The sequence below is a fragment of the Primulina tabacum genome, chromosome 9, assembly GCF_025594145.1.
Source record: "Primulina tabacum isolate GXHZ01 chromosome 9, ASM2559414v2, whole genome shotgun sequence".
NCBI lineage: Eukaryota > Viridiplantae > Streptophyta > Magnoliopsida > Lamiales > Gesneriaceae > Primulina > Primulina tabacum.
In genome coordinates this window covers 34445109-34466039 of record NC_134558.1, presented here as the reverse complement: position 1 = coordinate 34466039, position 20931 = coordinate 34445109, and the positions used below count along the sequence as shown (strand labels likewise).

The following is a 20931-nucleotide window of genomic DNA, read 5'->3' as shown; positions in this document are numbered from 1 at the left end:
CGTCTCACAAAAGATCTACTATTTAGATATTCAGTTCTACAATGTAGAATGAATTTTAAATTTCTTCATTTTTTTAGTAAACTTCAAATTCATCAACTGCAGTAACATGAAACATTATATAAACATGCTAGATACAAATTTGAAGTTTGTTGTCTTGTTTCACTACAAGAAATTTCAGAATCAACAACACACATACGACAACGGTTTTAACTAAAACCGTTGTTAAAAGTTTTTAACAACGGTTTTAGTTAAAACCGTTGTCGTAGATCATTTTTTAAGCAAAAGACAACGGTTTTATAAAACCGTTGTCTTTTGGGGGTCAAAGACAACGGTTTTTATGGTCAACAACAACGGTTCTGCAAAACCGTTGTCTTTGAACGTTTATGACAACGGTTTCATGAACCGTTGTCTATTAGCGTGTTTTTTTGGACAATCGACAACGGTTTTAGAAAATCGTTGTCGATTAGGGTGTGTTTAGAATAAAACACAACGTTATTTAGCGACAGTTTTCATAAAATCGTCGCCAATGTTAGCGACGGTGTTATGTAAACCGTCGCTATTTTGAACTTAGCGACGGTTTATATTAAATCGTCGCTAATCTTAGCGACTGTTTAGCTAAAACCGTTGCCGATACGTGCGACGGTTGAAAGCCAACCGTCGTAAATTTCAAAAATTCGATTCCGCCTAACATTCCCTCCATTTTCTTCCACTACTCTCTATAAATACCTGTAAATTCGTTCCATTTTCTTCCACTTCACTTCACAACACTTAAAATTTTTCTTACTTACACTATTTTACAATTTCACAACACTTAAAATTTTTATCTCTTACACGATTTTATTACTTCACAACACTTAAATTTTTTATCTCTTACACGATTTTTTTACCACTTCAAAACAATTAAAATTTTTATCTCTTACACGATTTTATCACCTCACGACATTTCAATTTTTTTATCTCTTATACGATTGTAACAATTCACAACACAGATTTATTAAATTCTTAAATTTTTTTTTTATTTTACCTAAAATATTAGCGACGGAAAACATGCAAACCGTAGCTAAGTAGCGACGGTTTTGCACATGAACACCGTCGCTACATTTAGCGACGATTATTAATAAACCGTTGCTAAATTTAGCGACGGTGTAACAAACAGTCGCTAATTAGCGACGGTTTATATATGCTTTCTGTCGCACATATCATTTGCGACGGTTTTAAAAACCGTCGTAAATTGTAGCTATGACAACGGTTTTTCATTTGAAAACCGTTGCAAATTGTAGCTACGACAACAGTGAAAAAACTGTTGTCTTTGTGCGAAAAATGACATACGACAACGGTTAAATTTATTGTAGTGTTTTTCTGAAACTAAAAAAATACATTTGAAATCCATGAATTTGAAATTCATCGATCTATATGCAACATAATTGTATTTATTGTAAAAAAACAAAAGATATTATTAGATTTTTTTAAGTCATCTAATGGATGAAATATATTTAAATGAATTTCAAATTATATCTTAATATTTGAATAATATTTAACATTTTAAATATAATTCTCCCATTGTATTCCCTCATAAAAAGAAAAAAGGAAAACGAAGGGATATCGCATTGACTTCTGTGCATACAATTATATTAGTTCGTCAAGGCGTGCCCATTCACGTGGCTAGGATCAAACTTCATGTATTTGTAATTTGAGAAAGAATAACGTTACTCATTAAATTAAAAAATTTTACTTGATAGATCAATTGTCCAAAATACACACATTCAATTGGACGAAATTCTGAAACAAACGTTGTTTGAACTTTTTTACACGTATCGACCACTACTACTCTCCTTTGGGCCGAAGCTTATAAGCACTTGCAACTGTTCGCATACGAGGTCGTATGAAATCAAAAAATACGCCCATAAGAAACTTTTTTTAATTTTTTGAAATAATGTTAGATTATCTATAAGTCATTCGCCGTGTTAAATTCTTTCGAATCTTCTTTGTTCCTACCCAGTACCCATCCGTGTATTAGATCGAAGAGAGCCCCGCTCATGTTGATATCTAGGGATGTCAGTGGTTTTGGTTTTTATCCAGACCCGCAATGCATCCGCCCCATTTTGGGCATACCAAATGGGTCATGAGACGAGTCTCCGGTCCAATTTTTCAGACCCGTCCGGATATGGGACGGGTCATGGATACTATAATATCTGCCTCATATATGTGCATATAAATACTCTAGTATTTAGTTTTATTAATGTCCATTTGGGGACATTAATATTATTTTTGGAGAGCTAATAACTTATGTAATTCATGATGTTGTGGAGATAATTTGTTTGTCGTTATTAAGTGCAATTGAAGACATGTATTAGTTTTCTATTATGTTGTATTTGGAGGTTTGTTTGTTTTATAATTTAGTCATGTAAGAAGAAAAATACTGCTTTTATTTAAAAAAAATTCGGGTTTCACGGGTCTAACCGACCCCATTTTGTATTCGGGGTAGGACGGGTCCGAAGAATATTTAATTGGGATGGAGCGAGTAATGGGTAAAAGTTTTTTAATGGGGCATGTCTCGTTTCATATCCACTTCATTGACATCTCTACTGATATCGGAGTTAATAAGTAAATGTTGTGGGCTGGTGGACTGGGTAAATAAGAATAATTGTTTTTAAAGAATAATTTGTAGAATAAACATTTTCAAAGGATGAAGAGAAAAGAAATTGCAGACTTGGACCCCAAGTGAGCACATGCGTGAAGATGAAGTGACTTTTTCTAAACAAATGTATTTATTATTGATCCAATTAAAATGAAAATGGCATGTTCCTACGATTGTGGAGTTAATTTGAAATTAATAATTGTCGTGCGTAGCTTCCAAGTAATAATTTCAGTATATAAACAAATGCATGTAATTCTCTATTCCACAACAAGCTTCTTTTAAAAAAGACACCGGCCTTCAATCTTCATACGATGGCGCAACAAATGGGAATGACAACCCTTCTCGGCCCCCCGGAGATCTACAACCAGCAATCTTCTGCCACGGAATCCGCCGCCATGGCCAAAAAAGACCCGTTCATAGACCTCATGGTGGCAAATTTCAACAATCCTACCATTCGCAACAACCCGCCAATTGGACTCACGGAGAACTTCTCCCCGACTTTCCTTTCCTCGGGCAATCCATTGCTGGATTTCTTCTTCCATGTCGTCCCCGACACCCCCCCGGAAATCTTGGTCCAGCGTCTGCAGCTTGCTTGGAATGAGGACCCTTTGAAGACACTGAGGCTAGTTTGCAATCTGCGAGGAGTCCGCGGAACCGGGAAGTCTGATAGAGAAGGATACTACACCGCTGCGTTGTGGCTGTACAAGAATCATCCCAGAACCCTGGCTTCTAATGTCGCATCTTTGGCGGACTTCGGATACTATAAGGATTTGCTAGAGATTCTGTTCCGTCTTATTGAAGGCGCAGATGCTCGAAAATTTAGGAAAGGTGGTGTTAAAAGGGCAGTGGGTCGCGGCCGAGGCAAGGGTAGAATAGTGAGAAGGGGTATAATTTTCGGGAAAATCGACTCTAATTTGTCCAAGGAAGAAAAAAGGATCTCCATGGCGAAAAGGGTGGTCGACAGATTTAACCAAGATCCTGACTTTAAGTTCTTCCATGATCGAGTATCTGATCTTTTTGCAGAGAGTTTGAGATCAGACACGAAGCTGCTGGATTCAGGTGATACGTTCAAGATCAGTCTGGCAGCAAAATGGTGTCCCTCTTTGGATTCTTCCTTTGATAAGATAACCTTATTGTGTGAAACTATCGCAAGAAAGGTGTTTCCTAAGGAGGAGTATCCGGAATACCAAGGAATCGATGATGAACATTACGCCTACCGTGTGAGGGATCGTTTGAGGAAGCAAGTACTTGTGCCATTGCGCAAGGCTTTGGAATTGCCTGAGGTTTACATAGGAAACAATGATTGGGGATCAATTCCTTATAACAGGGTGGCTTCCGTGGCAATGAAACTGTACAAGGAAAAATTCTTGACGCATGATAAGGAAAGATTCCTAGAATATCTCCAGAAGGTGAAGAGCGGTCAAACAAAAATCGCAGCCGGAGCTTTGCTACCTCACGAGATAATAGCAGCATTGGGAGATGGAGATGGCGGCCAAGTGGCGGAGCTTCAGTGGAAAAGAATGGTGGAGGACATGGCAAAGAAAGGGAAACTGAGTAATTCCCTCGCAATATGTGATGTTTCCGGGAGTATGGAGGGAATACCGATGGAAGTCTGTGTTGCTCTGGGTGTTCTGCTATCGGAACTGAGCCAAAATCCTTGGAAAGGGAAGATCATCACATTCAGCCAGAACCCAAAACTTCACATAATAAAAGGGGATTCTTTAAAATCCAAGACATCATTTGTTAGAAACATGGAATGGGGAATGAACACTGATCTTCAGAAAGTGTTTGATTTGATACTGCAAGTGGCTATGAAAGGTGGGCTGACGGCGGATCAAATTGTAAAGAGGCTGTTTGTGTTCAGCGACATGGAATTTGATCAGGCATCAAATGTGCCATGGGAGACAGATCATGAGGCGATTGTGAGGAAGTTTAGGGGCTGCGGATACGGAGATTGTGTGCCTGAAATTGTGTTTTGGAACTTGAGGGATTCCCGGGCGACGCCTGTGCCGGGGAATAAGGCTGGAGTTGCGCTTGTGAGTGGGTTTTCCAAGAATCTGATGAGTCTGTTTTTGGAGAATGGTGGGAATCTGAATCCTGAGTCTGTCATGGAAGCTGCCATTTCTGGTGAAGAATACAAGAAGCTGGTTGTTGTAGATTGATTCATTGGAGTGCGGATATTTGTAAACACAAGTATTTTAGCAAGTGATATATCTGAATTTAGAGGTGTGGAATTTTGCGCATACAATTTTATTAGTTGCTCAAGACCCAAGCAATATACACACGCACACACACTAGCGCTTGTGTCACGCGATATTGGAAAACGTATAAAAATATTTTGGATTGATTTTTATTTCACTGAATCCAAACTTGATAATATTGTATATATATTACAAATATAAATTGTAAAGTTCAACATAACCCAGAAATTACCAAGGGTACAAAGTTTGTGTATCTGATGAAGTTAAAATAATTTTATTTGAGAGATTGAATGCCTATCGCGTGAGGAAGCAAACACTTGTGCCATTGCGAAGAGAAGGTATGGAGCTGTAGATCACTGTTTGGTTGTTCTATGCGAAAGCAGTGATCATGACATTCCAGAACACAACATTTTTATCAAGAATTGTACCAAATAAACCCAACGAACATACTTGCATTTGCTATAAATCCGACAAAATTCCAAAATACGAATACACATGCCAAAACTAAATAACTTTCTTCAATAATCACCAAATCCATAAACTTCAATCTTCTACAAATTCGACAAAATCCAAAAACTTCCATGTTCTACAAATTCGACACAAATCCATCAACTTTCATCTTCTTCGATTGTCGAAGTACCTTTACTTATCATCATCATGTCCTAAAAAATATAAAATAATTGATGAGAAATCAGTTTGTAACTATGTTTAATTTTCAGAAGGAAAATAAAATTGTTTACCTTCAAGTACTCGAGTAGTTTTTACCTTTGTCAATTCAAGACGTGGTGTTTGAATGACAACTCCGAAAAATGCCGCAATTAAAAATCTCTATTCGTTCCAACATAATAAAATTTGGAAGCCTTGTTTTGATCTGGTGATTGCCTACCATAGATAAACCGATGCAAGACCTTGTCTGAACCTATCATTAACAGCTGAATTTAGGCATATAAAGTTCAAACAACAAGTGGAAACCACGAATCAACCTCCATTGCAAGAAAAATCAATGAACCAAGACTACCTACCTATAGAAAGCTGCACAAAATCTGGCGATTGCCTGACTGAGAAGGGGTTTAACAAACGTTAGTGAACCAAGAAATCTGCATAAAATTCTGCATTTGACTTCTAAAAGGCGAGATAAATCACAGATAAACAAGACCACATATAGAATCAATGCAAAAGCTTCGAGGTCCTAATTATAGAAAACAAAAAATCACAGACTTAAAATAAAAACCAAATCCTACTCATCCATGATGTCAAAAGTAGTCCCACAAATTCAATTCAAACAGTAAGAATCTCTGCCCAAAAAAGGACAAGAATTCAAGATCCATAGAACAAATCTAATATCTTCCTTTATACCGTCCTCTAAAACTGTCCCACAAATTTAAGACCCATAGAACAAATATAATATCTCTCTATATGTAAAAATTCAATAAATTAACGAAAACAGAAGAAAAATGACTCGTAAGTTGTAACACCGCTGCTTTCACCTTGTTCTGTATACCTGTGTTCCAATTCTTCCTTTGCCTCCTCGGTGACTGTGACGGAGTGAACTGAGGGACAGAAGCAACGATGGAGAGCCGATGAGCGAGTGAAAGAACACCGGCAGTGACGTCGGTGACGGAGCTGTTTGGGAGTGACAGAAGCAAGGCTGAGTTTGGATTGAGCAGCTTCGCTTGGGAGTGAGTAGTGACAGAAGGAAGGCGTAATATGAATTGAGTGGGAAATTTTTATGATTTGAAATTTTTGGGTTTCCCTCAAATTAACTATGGCTGGGGAGTAAATACGAGGTATGTTGATTTGTGGTTGGAAGGGTCGGTCAAAACCACCGGTCAGAACTCCGGGATGGTGGCGGTGGTCTAGGTGGTCGCGATGGGTTGGGGCCGTTGGGCTATGGTGGTAGACTGGGGCATGGAAGAGGTCTAGGGGGCTTTCTAAAAAAATATTATTATTTTAAAAATAATTCATTAAAATATTGTAAAATGAATGGTGTTGTATAAATATTGCAATCGGTAAGATCCTGTCCTAGATTCTTTTTTTTAAAAAAAAGGAAAAACAGGGGTGTCACAGATTCTTATAGTCTGCAACGGATTTTGAATCTGTGAGACTGTCATGGATTCCTTAGAATCCGTGTTTATTTTGTGTCTTCTCCCTTTTAAATAGAAATAGTTGTCTTCTTGAAATATTGTGTATTCCTTCCATTCCATCCGCCCAAATTATTCCTTCCTCTCATTCGTTCTCGCAAATTATTTCTTTCTTCCGATTCATATGCTCAAAATCCATATTTTCTTCTTCGACCTTGTATTAATATTATTTATTGATTTTATCATTCATTTCATTCGAAAAGATATCAAGAGGTAATGTTTAATTCCGTTGATAATATTATAATTATATATTAAGAAGTAATATTTTCTTTTGTGCCATTTTTTTATAATACTTGTCATTTATTTCAGATATTATCATCGTCCGTTGATATTATTACAAGTTCCGTATAATTACGTCCGAGAAGGTAATTTAAGTAATTTTTTATATTTTATTTGTATTATTTATATTATATTAATGTAATTATAATTTTGTTCACTGACATTATATGATTAAGTATAATTTAGTTAAATAGTATATTTTTAATATTAATCGTGATATTAAAAAATAGTAGGAATATTAAAAAAAAATATATGATTTTGTGATTTTTGAAAATATTTCAAGGTTAGTATTTTTAATATAATAAATTTATTTTAATATAAGAATGAATTAATATTATTGTATTTAATACTAATGAAATTATAAAGTATTTTGTTATGTTTTTTTAAAAAAAATTATAAGAATTTATACTATAAAATAGTATTTGATTACTTTATAACTTTGATCACTTTAATATGATTTATATAATATTATAAATATGTTTATGTTAATGTAAAATAATATAAGAAATTAATAATTCTAATTAAAATATTTTTATCCAATATATATTTTAAAATAACTTAATTAAAATTTTAATATAAGTAAATTATATTAATTTTTATTATCAAATTAATTTATGTGGTTATATACAAATCAATTTTGAAAAATATTACTTTATATCGTAAAATAAGTTTTCGTAACATATTTTTTTTATTATAAATACACACATATGTTTGAATAAATTTATTTGACATTATTTATTTTAATAAAATAATAGTAATTATTTAAGGGGATTTTATTATATTTAAGTCAATATAAGTTTATTTTAATATATGTCTAATAAACTCATAATTAAATTTTTTTATGATTGTATGACATTATATATTAGTTTTCGCTCCAGACATGGATAATGTGAGGGTCTTACTTTACGTAGGTGTCTATGTGATTACTGAATATGGTAGTGTTGGATATAGTATCCCTGCGACCAGGCCAATGAAAATACCACGGTCTATTACATTTTCCCAATTGGTGAACTATGTGCATCGCATGCTGGAGATCGACCGATCGAAATTCTGCATCAAATTGTCAACGAAATATTCTTATAGTTCGTTGTCTCGTTACATTGAAGTGCATGTCTATATCACAGATGATGATAGTGTACAATTTATGTTTGATTTGTCGGCACTGGATTGCATGTACTTGTATGTTGATTCATCGTCAGTGTTATAGAACGTAAGTGATCACGGTTTTGATGCAGTCATGCCGGTAATAACGCAAGGTTTGGGAACCGTAGGTTTAAATCAAGCAAGACCTTCTATGTATCATGTTGATGAACAGTCAACTCAGACATATTCTGGGATCGGCACTGATCCTTGGGATTACCATATCACAGCTGACACCGAAGAATACTATGCATGTGGGATGAATAGAACATGCCAATGAGATTATAATCCAGGGGGTTGGGATCATCATATCACGGTTCCCTCAGAAGTTGATGTTGCATGGGGTTCGAGTAGAACACGACAATTTGATTTAAATTCATGGGATGATGAAGAGAATACCACAAATGTTAGACATTTCGAAAGTTCTACTAGGGTTGCAAATATTCTCTCCCCAATTACAGAACACATGTTTGAGGAAGATGATTTATTTGGAGACAGTTATCATCATGTCATGAATAGCGATGATGATTTGTATGCTACATCAATTGACAGAGGAGATGATGACCACGTTGACAATGCAAATGAAAGGACATCGTAGCGTTTCCTGATGTCGGGAGCTACCATGACAGAGAACTTTCCTACTGGACCAAACAACATTTACGTGAAATTCTCCAATTTTTCAATGAAATATATAACGAACAAATTCCAGATTCATTTGGCCTTCCTTCAGCATCACGAACAAAATTTTACAATCCTCATAGGCCTGAGCTCGCTGTTAAAATGGTTTTTAAGAGAAAAAAAAGATTTAATAGCTTCAGTGAAGGATTTTCTGTTCGGGTTTTGAGACATGAATATATCGTTGTCGAAAGTTCTTCAACAATTTGGAATATCAAATGCAAGAACGGGTCAGAAGGTGACAACTGTGGGTGGGGACTTCGAGCATCAATGAAAAAGAAATTAGGCTATTTCATAATCACAAAATATGTTGATGAACACACATGCATATCTAGCCAAGTGGGAATAGATCACCACAACCTAGACGTCAACATCATAGCCAATACACTTTTGGGAATCGTGCGTTGTGATCATGCATTCGAGATCAAGTATGTGCGAGAAAGTATTAAAGCAAAATATGGGTATGATATATCGTATGCTAAGGCATGGCCGAGTTTGAAGCGTGCGGTGGAGATTGTTTATGACACTTGGGAAAGCTCTGTAACTTTGCTTCCTAAATATATGGTTGCTTTGTCGAATTACAATCCAGGAACTATTGTAAAATGGAAGCACCTTCGACCGTATGACCAGCCACATAAAATTTTGAACTTTGTATTTTGAGCCTTCAAACCATGTATGGATGGTTTTCGACATTGTCGCAACATAATCAGTAAAGACGGTAACCATATGTACACCAAGTATAAGCACAAACTACTCATAGCAGTTACATTGGATGCCAATAACCAGGTCTTGCATCTAGCATTGGCGCTTGTTGACTAAGAAAATTATGAGTCTTGGCATTGGTTCCTAAGTAATGTTTCACAACATGTTACTATAGGGTGTAGAGGTGTGTACCTTATATCTGATAGACATGCGGGTATAACAAGTGCAGTGCAAGATCTCCCTGACTTCAAGCCTCCCCGTGGTATGGTAATCCCAAGGACTTATGTTGGGAAGTAGGGACGCAACACCAAATAGCAAAATTTAATGCCACAATGGAAGCAATCAGAACAAACAATGCAGCAGCTTTCATTTATTTGTCAAATATCCCAAGGGAAAAATGGTCATTGGCCCATGATAGTGGATGAAGACGAGAGATAATGACGACAAACATGTCTGAGTGTTTTAATAGTGTGTTGAAAGGCGTTCGACGTCTCCCTATAACTGCAATAGTGGAGTTGACCTTACAGCGATGCGTTCACTATTTCATTTCAATGCCGAACCCGAAATAATAATAAAATGATGGAAAAAAATCAACCATGAACTGATTATGCATACTTTAAATTTGATATGTGGTCAAAAAAATCAATTGAACATCGAATAATAAAATTTGACCAAAGGGATAAAATAGCATCCGTCGCCACAAGAGCAAGACCAGGTCGTCAGCATCACGTACAAGTTGTTAACATTTCTACACGTGATTGCACATGTGGTAAATTGACAATATTTGGAATTCCTTGTTCACATGTTATATCTGCAGCAAAATGGTCTGGATTAAATCCTGCACAACTTGTACAACCATGGTTTACACTGAGCGATTACGTGAGCACATATGATGGAATATTCTACCCTGTTCATGATGAACAATACTGGGATGAACCAAATTTCCAATTACAACACAATATTAAGAATCGACAAATGAGGCAGGCTGGTAGAGATCGCAGGACACGCATAAGAAATGAGATGGATCAACCATCATCGAGCGAGAGACACCGTGGAATGTAAAAGATCTACGATAACGTATTTTACATTATTTTTACTTGATAGCATGTGAATTGATTAATGTAATTACAAAATTGTGTATTAAAATTTTATATTTATTAATAAATCTTATCCATTGCATGTAGGTGCACCTGAGAAAATCGAAGTATGGTGCCAAATACATATGTTTGTGACACAGATTTTACATTTTAATAAAAATAGTAAATAAATTGTATTCAGTGTTGTATTGTTTAAAAAATGTTTGAATATCAAGCATGTTGACTTATTTGACTTTATTTATTAATTATACTTAGGTTTTTTAATTAATATAACTTTATCCGTAAATTTATTAATAAACGACTAATAAATCACATGCACTAGATTGTTTTTTAAAAAATGAATAATAAATTATATACATTATTCCAATATAAAGTTACAGCTGCATTTTAAAAATTACAGACATTTAATTTTCATTATCACCACGAGTAGGAAAACAACTAACGATACGAGCAATAACTAATCAAATATTGCAGCAACAACTTCAAATTAAAATAAAAAAATAGAAAAATATAAACAATAATACAATGTAAGTAAATGTGCATCTCGAAACAAATAGTTAATGATAATGGTAAAGATGCCCCCCAGTGCCACGTGGAGGTTTTCTAATGACTCTACGTCCACGATCTAACATCTCTTCAGCGTCTCTATACGTACGTGTTTGGGCTGCAGATGTACTGGTATCAGCTATGTTCTCACTAACCTCATACCTTTCTGTATCTGAATATTCTTGAAATGTTATGGGCAATGTGTTTAATGTAGGGCGACTCTCATTCATAAACGGTCGAAAGTCACTTTGTAAAAATTGTGTAAAACTACCGTCAATTGGAGTGTGGTAACCATAGTCATACGATGGAAAGCTTGAAACCACATGCGGAGTAGTGTATGCAATATTTGAAGTTGATGGTCTGGGTTCAAACTCATTTCGTGTCCACGTCCGTGGAGTTTGCACATGAGCTGGGCGTGTCTGTGACAGATGCATGTATTATGTAACCTATATTTAATAAAATAAATTAAATATACATACATATGCAGATAAATTGAACATGTCTTACGATAAATTGTCGGTAGTTTGCATCTACAGGATGGTAGCCAATGATGTTAGAAGGTACCACTGTCGGAGACATAAATATTTGTGAAATGCGATGATACCAACCAATATAGTCCATAGTGATGTCGGGTGTACCAGGTATAACATAATCCCCACCAATCACAAAATTATATCTGTCATTCCACCTATCTACAAAATCTTTGTGATACGTCGCTCAATCACAGTTGTTCCGCCCTTGTCGCGTCAGTTTATGGAAATTATCGAAGTTAGTAGAAGGTGGTGGGATACTTTGACGCATTCCGAATTGTCGAAGACACCGCTTTGGTCTATGCATTTCAACTATATGAAAATTGATCAATGCACATGCCGACCGACATAGATGAATTTTATTTACATCAAGAATTCTAGCAATCTCGGGGGACTTCATATCATAAACGATCCATAGAAACTGAAGCAAATAAAATAAAATAAAAATTATCAAGTTGATAATATAATATTGAGATTAAAATTAAAAAAAATTCCAAATTTTAAATAACTAATTTACGTATCTACCTGCCCTTCTACCATCCTGTCAAGCATATCTCTCATTACACGGACCGAATGATGGGCCGTGTGTGTCCAAGAGAATCCACGTCTCCACCTGCAATTTATAAAAGTACACAATATAATCATTAAAAGTACATAACAAAATAATAATACAAGTTAATTAATTCTGATTAGTACTGTGCGCCATATGGTGGGAATGGTAAATCCTGAAGCACATCTGCAACCTGATCTGCTGACATAGATACTTGTTGTGCTCTATCAGGGCAAAGAAGAGTAATTATAGACCATACCCAAATCTACAATAACATACAACAGAATTTGTCAAATCATAATAAAAATTAAGTACAACAAATATTTTGACCGTAGAAATGTAAAAATACCTGCAATATCTTAACAGGCCCACACAAATCGACATTTAATCCCATTGATATGTCGCACAACTCTCTGTAAAGATATGCCAACACAGCAGAACCTCAGCTAAACGTATTCACCATTTCTATGTCTTCAAGAAACTGCAAATACATAAGTTTCACAGCAGCACCTTCCGAGTCCGAAAACATACATACACCTATTATCATTAATGCCACACAACGAGAATATTGTGCCACGTCTTCTTCAGTGCTGTGATCATTAATCATATTATTTAGGCAATGGTCTAGCAAAGCGGTCAGATAAAGGTGTGCACCTTTAATCTGAGAAGATGTAGGCGTAAAACTCAACCAAGTTGTGCAGCGCTGTTGTAACGTAGGTTTGTCGTATGTGCTATCTACACCGGTGATGGGCTTGCCATCAATATTTAAACCCCAAATAAGTGCAACGTCCTGTAGGGTGATTGTTGCATCGCCAACTGTAAGGTGAAATGTGTGTGTCTCACGACGCCATCTCTCAACTATGGCTGTAAGCAAGTGATTATCATAATTTTTAATAGGACCACACTGAATTACACCATAGAAACCTATGCGTGCTAGACATAGACGGACATGAAGGTGAATCTCAGCATTAAGCAATCTCCAAAGACATTTGTCAGACTGACGTGGAGGTATGAGTGTATCCATGAATGCAAATTACAATACGTAAAACCAAGGGAACATAAAAAAATTTTAAATTAGGCAAGCGACTTTTATTTATTCAATGAATCACGTTCGTCAGTTCAAATATTTAATTTTCTATTTAATATATGTAGATTGATAATTGTTTTTTTAAAAAGCACGATTCAATTTTATATAAATACAATCGTTATAGTTTTTTTTTTCCCTGTAAACTTAGAGCTAGTATATGAAGAAGTAAAATGGGAAAAATAAGTCTAGTTCAAAATTTAAATGTATTTTTTATGGGTCTCCAGATAAATGAATATGGAGAATGTATCAAGGGCTTCATCCATAACATCCACGTTTGCGCAAGTGATGAATAAGAACTATGGGTAGTACACAAAAGCTTGGAAAGGACATGGGATTCAGGGTACAAAAAGGTGGTTTTTGGAATCGACTCAGAGAAAGTAGTAAAATGGCTTCATAGCGTAGAGACACTATATTCGTCATAGGCCAATTTGGTATCCAAATATAAGAAATTACTCGCTAAAGAATGAAAAGTCAGCGTGTATCATGCATCATATCTATAGAGAGCAAAACAAAACAACAGATTTCTTGGCATCGACATACCTTGATTATGATAGGCGTCAGACTACAATCGAGGTCTACCTACAAGACAAAGAACTTATAGGAGAATACATGTTGGGAATGAGCTTCAACATATATTGACGTTTTGTAATTAGTGTTCTCACCCCGTATATAAAAAATAAATGCTTGATTAACAACTAAGAACAATGTGTCTCTAAACCACTTCGTTAAAAATATCATTTTAATAGTCTTGGAATTTATTTAATCTATTTTAAATAAATAAATATATGATTATAACTGATATTTTGAATATATTAATATAGATTTTTTAGTTTATAAATTTGGTAAATATATTTTTTTGTTACTAATATACATTCTTAAAATTTAAAAATATTTTATCATTATATAATATTAATTTTCATGAGACCGTCTCGTAGGTAAATTTTTCGAGACCGATCATATATCCAATATGATCTCTGAAAAAGTACTAGTTTTCATTTTTAAAATATTATTTTTCATTCTAGGTATAAATCAGGTCGATCCGTCTCACTGATATAGATCCATGAGATCGTAGACCTACTCATTATATTAATATTTTATAAAATATGACTGTATTCTGATCCGACCATCCGGTTAAACCAGTTAGATTGGTTGGACTTTATTTATGATAGACCGATTCGATAACGGTTCGATTATGAAAACAATTATTTAAACTAATTGAATAATTGGTGACTGCAAACGTTAAAAATCTACGAATGGTCCAAATATTTCCATGCAAAGAATGAAATGAATACAAACGTTAAAAATCTACGAATGGTCCAAATATTTCCATGCAAAGAATGAAATGAATAATGTCCATTTATTTCGAGACGAGCTAATAAATAAAAATTGTCCCAACTTTATTTTTCCCTATTCAAATCTGATAAACTATGAGTTGGTCATCTGACCGAAATGTCACTAACTTTAATGTTTTTCCAAAGAAAAAAACCCTCATAAAGCAAAGAGAGTTACAAAATAATGACTTCAAATTAGGTCAGATATATGTCGGTTGCGTATAAATACATATATTGTCTTTCAACATTATATAACTTTTTATGGAAATTAAATAAAGTATACATCTCAAGTCCTCAACCACAATTCATTCATTATCGACTCATTTATCTCTGATTAATTAATTGAAAATGGAGCCGAGCCTATCTAAAAAAAATTGAGAACAAAAATTCCTGCGAGACGGATCTCCGACTTGACCTAATTTATGAAAAATATTATTTTTATGTTATAAGCATTACTTTTTACTTTAAGTATGAATCAGTTTGACACATCTCACGGAAATAGATTCGTCAGATCGTCTCATAAGATATATATTCAATTTTTACATTGGCTCTTTCGATGACATCCAAATTTGTTTCTTTTTCGATCTTTATACGTTTATTTTATGCATTTGCATTTTTTTTTTATTTAAACCCATCTGTTGGCTATTAATTTTAAAAATATTCATGTAGTTTATAATGTTTCAATGTTCACTTTGTTTCATAAATGTTAAAGGTTAAATCATTAATGAGATAAAATATTAAATATGATTTTTATAAACAGAGATACAATTATTGAAAGTAAGCTTACGTATGCTTCATTAATGGTTTGCAAATGCCAAGAAGATAGGGTGCATTATTCGTCTATCTAGTTGGTATAAGGCAAAATTTTGTGTGAGACGGTCTCACGGATCGTGTTTTGTGAGACGAATCTTTTGTTTGGGACATCCATGAAAAAATATTACTTTTTATAGTGAATATCTGTAGAGTTGACCCGTCTCATAGATTAAGATTCGTGAGACCGTCTCACAATAGACCTTACTCTTGACATAAATTGGATTAACAAAAATATGAATTAATGCATTTTTTCAGTTCATTGTACCATTTTATAATTTAAATATCTAGGAATTTTAGTTGAAATGAACATAGTTTTCTTTTACGATGTTGTTCCAATTTTATCCTCTATTTTCAGAATTTATTGATATAGTAGCAAAAATTCAAATGCTTATTAAAAAATTAATCATTTTAAAGATTTTGTAAGTTGTAAACTTTGAAAAAACAAGTATTTGAATGAATTGTATCAAGTCTTTTATATTTGAGTCCATAATCCAAATGTTTTATTTTGAAAAAATCTTATGAAAAAAAGCTCTATCCTTAAAGGAAAAAAAAAAAAAAAAAAAAAACCTTACTGGCCTATTATATTCGAGGGGCCAAACGTTTGAGATTTGAAGCAGCCCCCGAAAATATATGGTATAGCCTTAATCAAGGTTTCAAGTTTATAACGATGTCTCGATTCAAAACGTATTTTTAATAAATCTCTCTTCCAACTTAAGAAAAAAACATCACTTGACCATCTTAATTAAAACTAGTGCATATGCGTACGTGTTGCATGCTTATGTAGTAGTTTTTTTTTTCAATATCTGAAGGATTTGTGATTATTTTGTTATATTTTAAATTTTTTTTTTGGATGACGATGATGTAACTATATTAAATATGTAATTTTTAGAAGATATTGCATGAAAATTTAAATTTTAAAAAGGTCGAAATTAATTTAATTTGTAGGAGATAATAATGTGTTGACATTTGAATTTATTGATAGGAGTATTTACATAAAAATCATTTGTTGTCACACCACACCAAATTTTGTTAATGTATGGGTTTCTCGCTTAATATAATATTAATGATAGCATAGATTACAAATCAACCGACATCTGCAAGTGAAGGTTGGCCCAAAAATGATGAACTAAATGATTTAATGCGGATTTAATATAATAAAAAAATGACAACAATACATTAAAACTTGCAAAATCGATATCTATGATTTCATGTAGACAACAATGTTTTATTTATATTTATAATTTTGTACGGTGTATTTTCTCAACTCAAAATACTTAATAAAAATAAAATTTTGTTATCGTTTATTTTTTTCTTATTTTAATTTTTTTAATGACTCAGAACCAGCTCGGAATCGGTCCATCCAGTACCATTTCGGGTAGTGGATTGGATTGGTTTCAAGGTACATACCTTGGAACCGAAACTGGTGGATCTAGAACCGTCCTTGATCGAATCAGAACCGGAACCACGTAACCGTTAAGCATACCTAGCGAAGATCAACTAAAATAATTAAATCGCTAAAAAACCCTATGAAAAGAAAATAATAATATTGGAATAGGAAATGTGGGATTCAAATTATACATATGAAAATCACCACTACGATTTATTTTACTGTATTTTTAAATTAAAGTCGAGGTTCATTTATTAACTAACTTTTAATTGATTTTACGAAACTTTATTTAGAACTATAATTATACCTTCATTATATAACATTATTCATTAATTTTTTTTAATTTTCCTATAATAATCTTTCTTTTTAAATCTTCAATCATATGTATTTTTAAAATGCAATCATATATTTATCTATATTGTTACATTTTTAAGCAAAGAAAAAGATATGATTTATCGCTTCAAATTTTAATTACGAAATTCCATCACAACCAAAAGTGTTCCAATTTTTTTGAATGCAAAAAAATCACGTCCCGATAATCTCTCCCACTATCCACATCTCAATTTCAAATCTCAGTGTCGTGATTAGCCAACGTTGTTTTCTCCATAAAAACTGGCGGACTTTACTGTGCAGATAACTGAAAAACGAGCATGAATCTTGCGAATAATACACACAACACCCCTGCAAAGTTGGGAAACACCGAGCCCCGCGGCGTGGCTGTCGCCCACGCATGCGCAGCTTGCAAATATCAGCGCAGAAAATGCCCACCAGACTGCCCCCTCGCACCATATTTCCCAGCAGACAAGCAAAAAGATTTCCGTAACGTGCGGAAGATATACGGAGTCAAAAATATATCAAGGACACTGAAGGAGTTGCCCCCAGATCAGCACCAAACCGCCGTGAATTCAATCGTTTTCGAGGCCAATTTGCGTGCCGCGGATCCTGTCGGGGGTTGCCTTCGGAAGGTACGCGAACTCAATCAAGGAATACGAATCTACAACGCGGAATTAAATCTCGTCCGTCAACAACTCGCTATTTGTAGATCGTGGGTCCAGCATAAACAAGATGTGAAATTTGTGAAACAAGGAATCGGATTCGATCGAATCTTTGAAGAACACGACGGGAGATTCGATGTCCCGTTGGCATTTGATCATCAGGGACTGTTGAAGTTTGAGAAGAAAAGGTAGCTAGAACATGATCAAGATAATTTTGTTATAGGAATTGAATCTTTGTTAAAGTAAATTGAATGTTATTATTGTTTGATTTTTCTTGGCTATCCTCTCGTATTGTTCTTTGAATTGGAAACTATGTACAAATTTAAAACTAATTTCGTTGGGGACCTGCGAAGTTTTTACGAATGATGTTATAAACTAAACAAGGTCCAAAATCTTATAATTTACAATGTGAAGATCGTTCGTGATTACGCAAGGTGGCAGTAATCAAGAAGAATGCTACTAATGTGGAAAAGCTCTTTGAAATTATTCTTTAAATGGATCTTGTGTAGAGTCTTTGAATTGAAGTAAAACACATTCTAGCCAGTTTTTGTTCTTTTTTTCTTTTTCGGTGAAATAGTGGAAGAGCGTGTCTTTTGCGAGAAGTCTCACGAATATTTATTCGTAAGACGAGTCAACCATGTCCATGTTTACAATAAAATATAATATTTTTGAGATAAAAATTAGTAATTTTTCATGGATAACTCAAATATAATATATGTCTCACAAAATTGAATCGTAAACCATTTCACCGGATTTTTTGTGAATAATTAATGTATTAGATTTTGGTTGTGATTTTACTCTATTCCTTTCTTTTTACAATATTTTTATTTGTTTTAAAGAAGAAACAGTAGGTCTCTTTGTGAGACAAAATCGTGAGATGGGTTGACACGCTCTATACGTGCTATAAAAACTAATATTTTTGACATAAAAATAATTTTTTTATGGATCGAGTCATATTTTATATTCATCTCGTAAAATTGTTTTGTGAAACTAAATGATCAGACAAAGCATGTATAGTAAGTACTCCTGGCCGTTTGAACAATTATGTAACATGACATCTTTACTAGCAATAATGCAACCGAGCCTCCTAATGGATTTCCAGTTTTAAATGTTTCGATTCATTGCTTGCCAAACAAGTAGGGCATAAAAATTAATTGTTAATTATAACTCTGAGTTAGACAATTTCGTTGATCAGACGTAAAGTTTTAAAATATATTTCAATTATTATTTAATTATAAAAAATTTGACATGAAATGATTAAAATGTTACCAAATAGATGAAAAATGCCCATATGTATATATGTATATATGCATGCATGAACATATGATATAAATTTATATATATGTAGAAAGACAGACAACTTAAATAAAAGAAAACCGAAACAAATTATAAAGTAATTAAAAGTTATAACTTAAATATCCATTTCAAGATCTTGATTCTGAGATGACTCTTGCACTTGGCTTTAGAACTATTTGCAGTCGTTGGGATTACATTTTTAGCCTTCAGCACCGCCGCGTGAATGCCGTCGCAGTTCACTCCGATTCGAATTTTCTTCATCTTCAACTTCCCCATATTTATGATTACAGTTGTATCCATCACAATTTTCAGTGGCAGCTCATTTTTCATGTTGAGGTCCGCATTGAGTGAGTTCACTGAATCAGTATCCATAACCTGAGAATATGGCCCCACTGTGGTGTGAAGTGTGAAAATGCTGTCGGGTAAGTTGGTGAATTCCGTGAAAGATCCGTTCGCTAGTTCTATGGAGTTAGAAAGCACGGAGATGGAAAAGGGTTCGTAGTAAAATGTGATCTTCTTGTTGGGGTTTCTCACAGAGAGAGTGAGGTTGAATTTTGTGGTGAGGTGAGTGGTGTCGTCGGAAGGGTTGGTGGAGAGGTTGAAATACGAGACCTTGAGGGAGTTGATAGAGACTGAAGAATATTTGGGTTGGAAGAGTGTGTAGAAGACGGTGGCGGAGGCAGCGGCGAGGAGGGAGATCATGAGCAGAATAATGAAGGACCAGAAGCAGGTGAGGCATAAGCAGCGGCTGCAACTGAAACAGGGGTCCTTTCGAAGGCAGCGGGAGGTTGTATAAGGGCGGTAGGGGTGGCGAGTGGGGTAGGGGAGGTGGTTTCGGGCTGAAGATGGTTTTGCGGCGGCGGCATTTTGATTGGCTGATGGGTGGACTCTGTCAGCCATTCTCAAAGAACTAGAAAAGAAATCGTCGTGTGTATCCGTGTGAACTTGGATCATAAGCCAAATAATAAGAAATTAAACGAATATGGAATAATAAAATAATTATTATTATCAGGAAATATAAAGTGGAAGGCTGCTGTTTAATGAGAGGGCCGAATTGAAGCAAGGATAAAGAAAATTGTTATTTTGAGTAAGTGTGTGAAATTGCATAAAAGATTTAAAATTTTATATACAATATTTTGAAAACATAAACAAACTTTTCAATTATTCATTTCCATTATCATAAACTTAAGTCAAACGCAAAAAATTATAAAGATGTTGAATTTCATCGTCCGTCGACAGCAGACAGCGATATTTATGTACAATACACACACGTATAATATAACATATCAAACTAGGTAGCCATGGCTAACCAAGAAGATAGGTTCGATTTTAATGGTGGCTCAACCGTAGGTAATATATATATATGGTGTCGTCCATCTCCCAGAACTTGATGTTTACCAAAATCAGATACATGTCTTTATCATATATCTTTGGTAATATTTAAATTATTGTTTATGAAATTAAATGGTAGCATAATTTTCCATAAAGTTACATAGATATATATTCATTACACGGATCGATCC

The 20931-nt window shown here is 34.3% G+C and overlaps 4 protein-coding genes and 1 long non-coding RNA gene across 8 annotated transcripts; 3 read left to right on the top strand and 2 right to left on the bottom strand.

The window, feature by feature from the left end:
* The first annotated feature begins 2898 nt into the window (after nucleotides 1-2898).
* On the top strand, nucleotides 2899-4885 carry LOC142555445 (uncharacterized). The gene has a single exon (XM_075666312.1). The coding sequence runs from the start codon at nucleotides 2950-2952 to the stop codon at nucleotides 4798-4800; it is 1851 nt and encodes a 616-aa protein (XP_075522427.1). The 5' UTR covers nucleotides 2899-2949; the 3' UTR covers nucleotides 4801-4885.
* Nucleotides 4886-8160: 3275 nt separating this feature from the next.
* LOC142555444 (uncharacterized) lies at nucleotides 8161-11838 on the top strand. The gene is made up of 2 exons (XR_012822405.1): nucleotides 8161-8482; nucleotides 11634-11838. It is a non-coding gene; the product is annotated as an uncharacterized LOC142555444 (long non-coding RNA).
* LOC142555443 (serine/threonine-protein phosphatase 7 long form homolog) lies at nucleotides 11254-13518 on the bottom strand. Of its 4 annotated transcripts, none has more exons than XR_012822404.1 (6): nucleotides 13154-13518; nucleotides 12849-13089; nucleotides 12646-12764; nucleotides 12475-12562; nucleotides 11927-12370; nucleotides 11255-11838 (listed from the first exon to the last, which is right to left on the bottom strand). XR_012822404.1 is itself a non-coding variant. In XM_075666311.1 (4 exons), the coding sequence occupies exons 1-4, from the start codon at nucleotides 12891-12893 to the stop codon at nucleotides 12137-12139; spliced, it is 486 nt and encodes a 161-aa protein (XP_075522426.1). In that variant the 5' UTR covers nucleotides 12894-13518; the 3' UTR covers nucleotides 11845-12136. The 4 variants fall into 4 exon arrangements, 1 of the variants encoding a protein (XP_075522426.1); XR_012822402.1 differs by having other exon boundaries at nucleotides 11256-11838; nucleotides 12849-12980; XR_012822403.1 differs by having other exon boundaries at nucleotides 11254-11838; nucleotides 12520-12562; nucleotides 12849-13518.
* Nucleotides 13519-17767: 4249 nt separating this feature from the next.
* Nucleotides 17768-18304, top strand: LOC142504445 (LOB domain-containing protein 24-like). Its single transcript, XM_075617311.1, has one exon. It carries the CDS (start codon nucleotides 17768-17770, stop codon nucleotides 18302-18304), a length of 537 nt encoding a protein of 178 aa, XP_075473426.1.
* A 1212-nt stretch (nucleotides 18305-19516) lies between these two features.
* LOC142504444 (NDR1/HIN1-like protein 6) lies at nucleotides 19517-20308 on the bottom strand. Its single transcript, XM_075617310.1, has one exon. It carries the CDS (start codon nucleotides 20306-20308, stop codon nucleotides 19517-19519), a length of 792 nt encoding a protein of 263 aa, XP_075473425.1.
* Nucleotides 20309-20931: the final 623 nt, after the last annotated feature.

Coding starts and splice junctions, on each gene's coding strand:
- LOC142555445 (XM_075666312.1), top strand. CDS start 2,950: ATGGCGCAACAAATGGGAATGACAACCCTTCTCGGCCCCCCGGAGATC.
- LOC142555443 (XM_075666311.1), bottom strand. CDS start 12,893: ATGGGATTAAATGTCGATTTGTGTGGGCCTGTTAAGATATTGCAG. Junction 12,765..12,848: donor GGCCTGTTAAGATATTGCAG/GTATTTTTACAT, acceptor ATGTTATTGTAG/ATTTGGGTATGGTCTATAAT. Junction 12,371..12,474: donor ACAGGATGGTAGAAGGGCAG/GTAGATACGTAA, acceptor TATTTGCTTCAG/TTTCTATGGATCGTTTATGA.
- LOC142504445 (XM_075617311.1), top strand. CDS start 17,768: ATGAATCTTGCGAATAATACACACAACACCCCTGCAAAGTTGGGAAAC.
- LOC142504444 (XM_075617310.1), bottom strand. CDS start 20,308: ATGGCTGACAGAGTCCACCCATCAGCCAATCAAAATGCCGCCGCCGCA.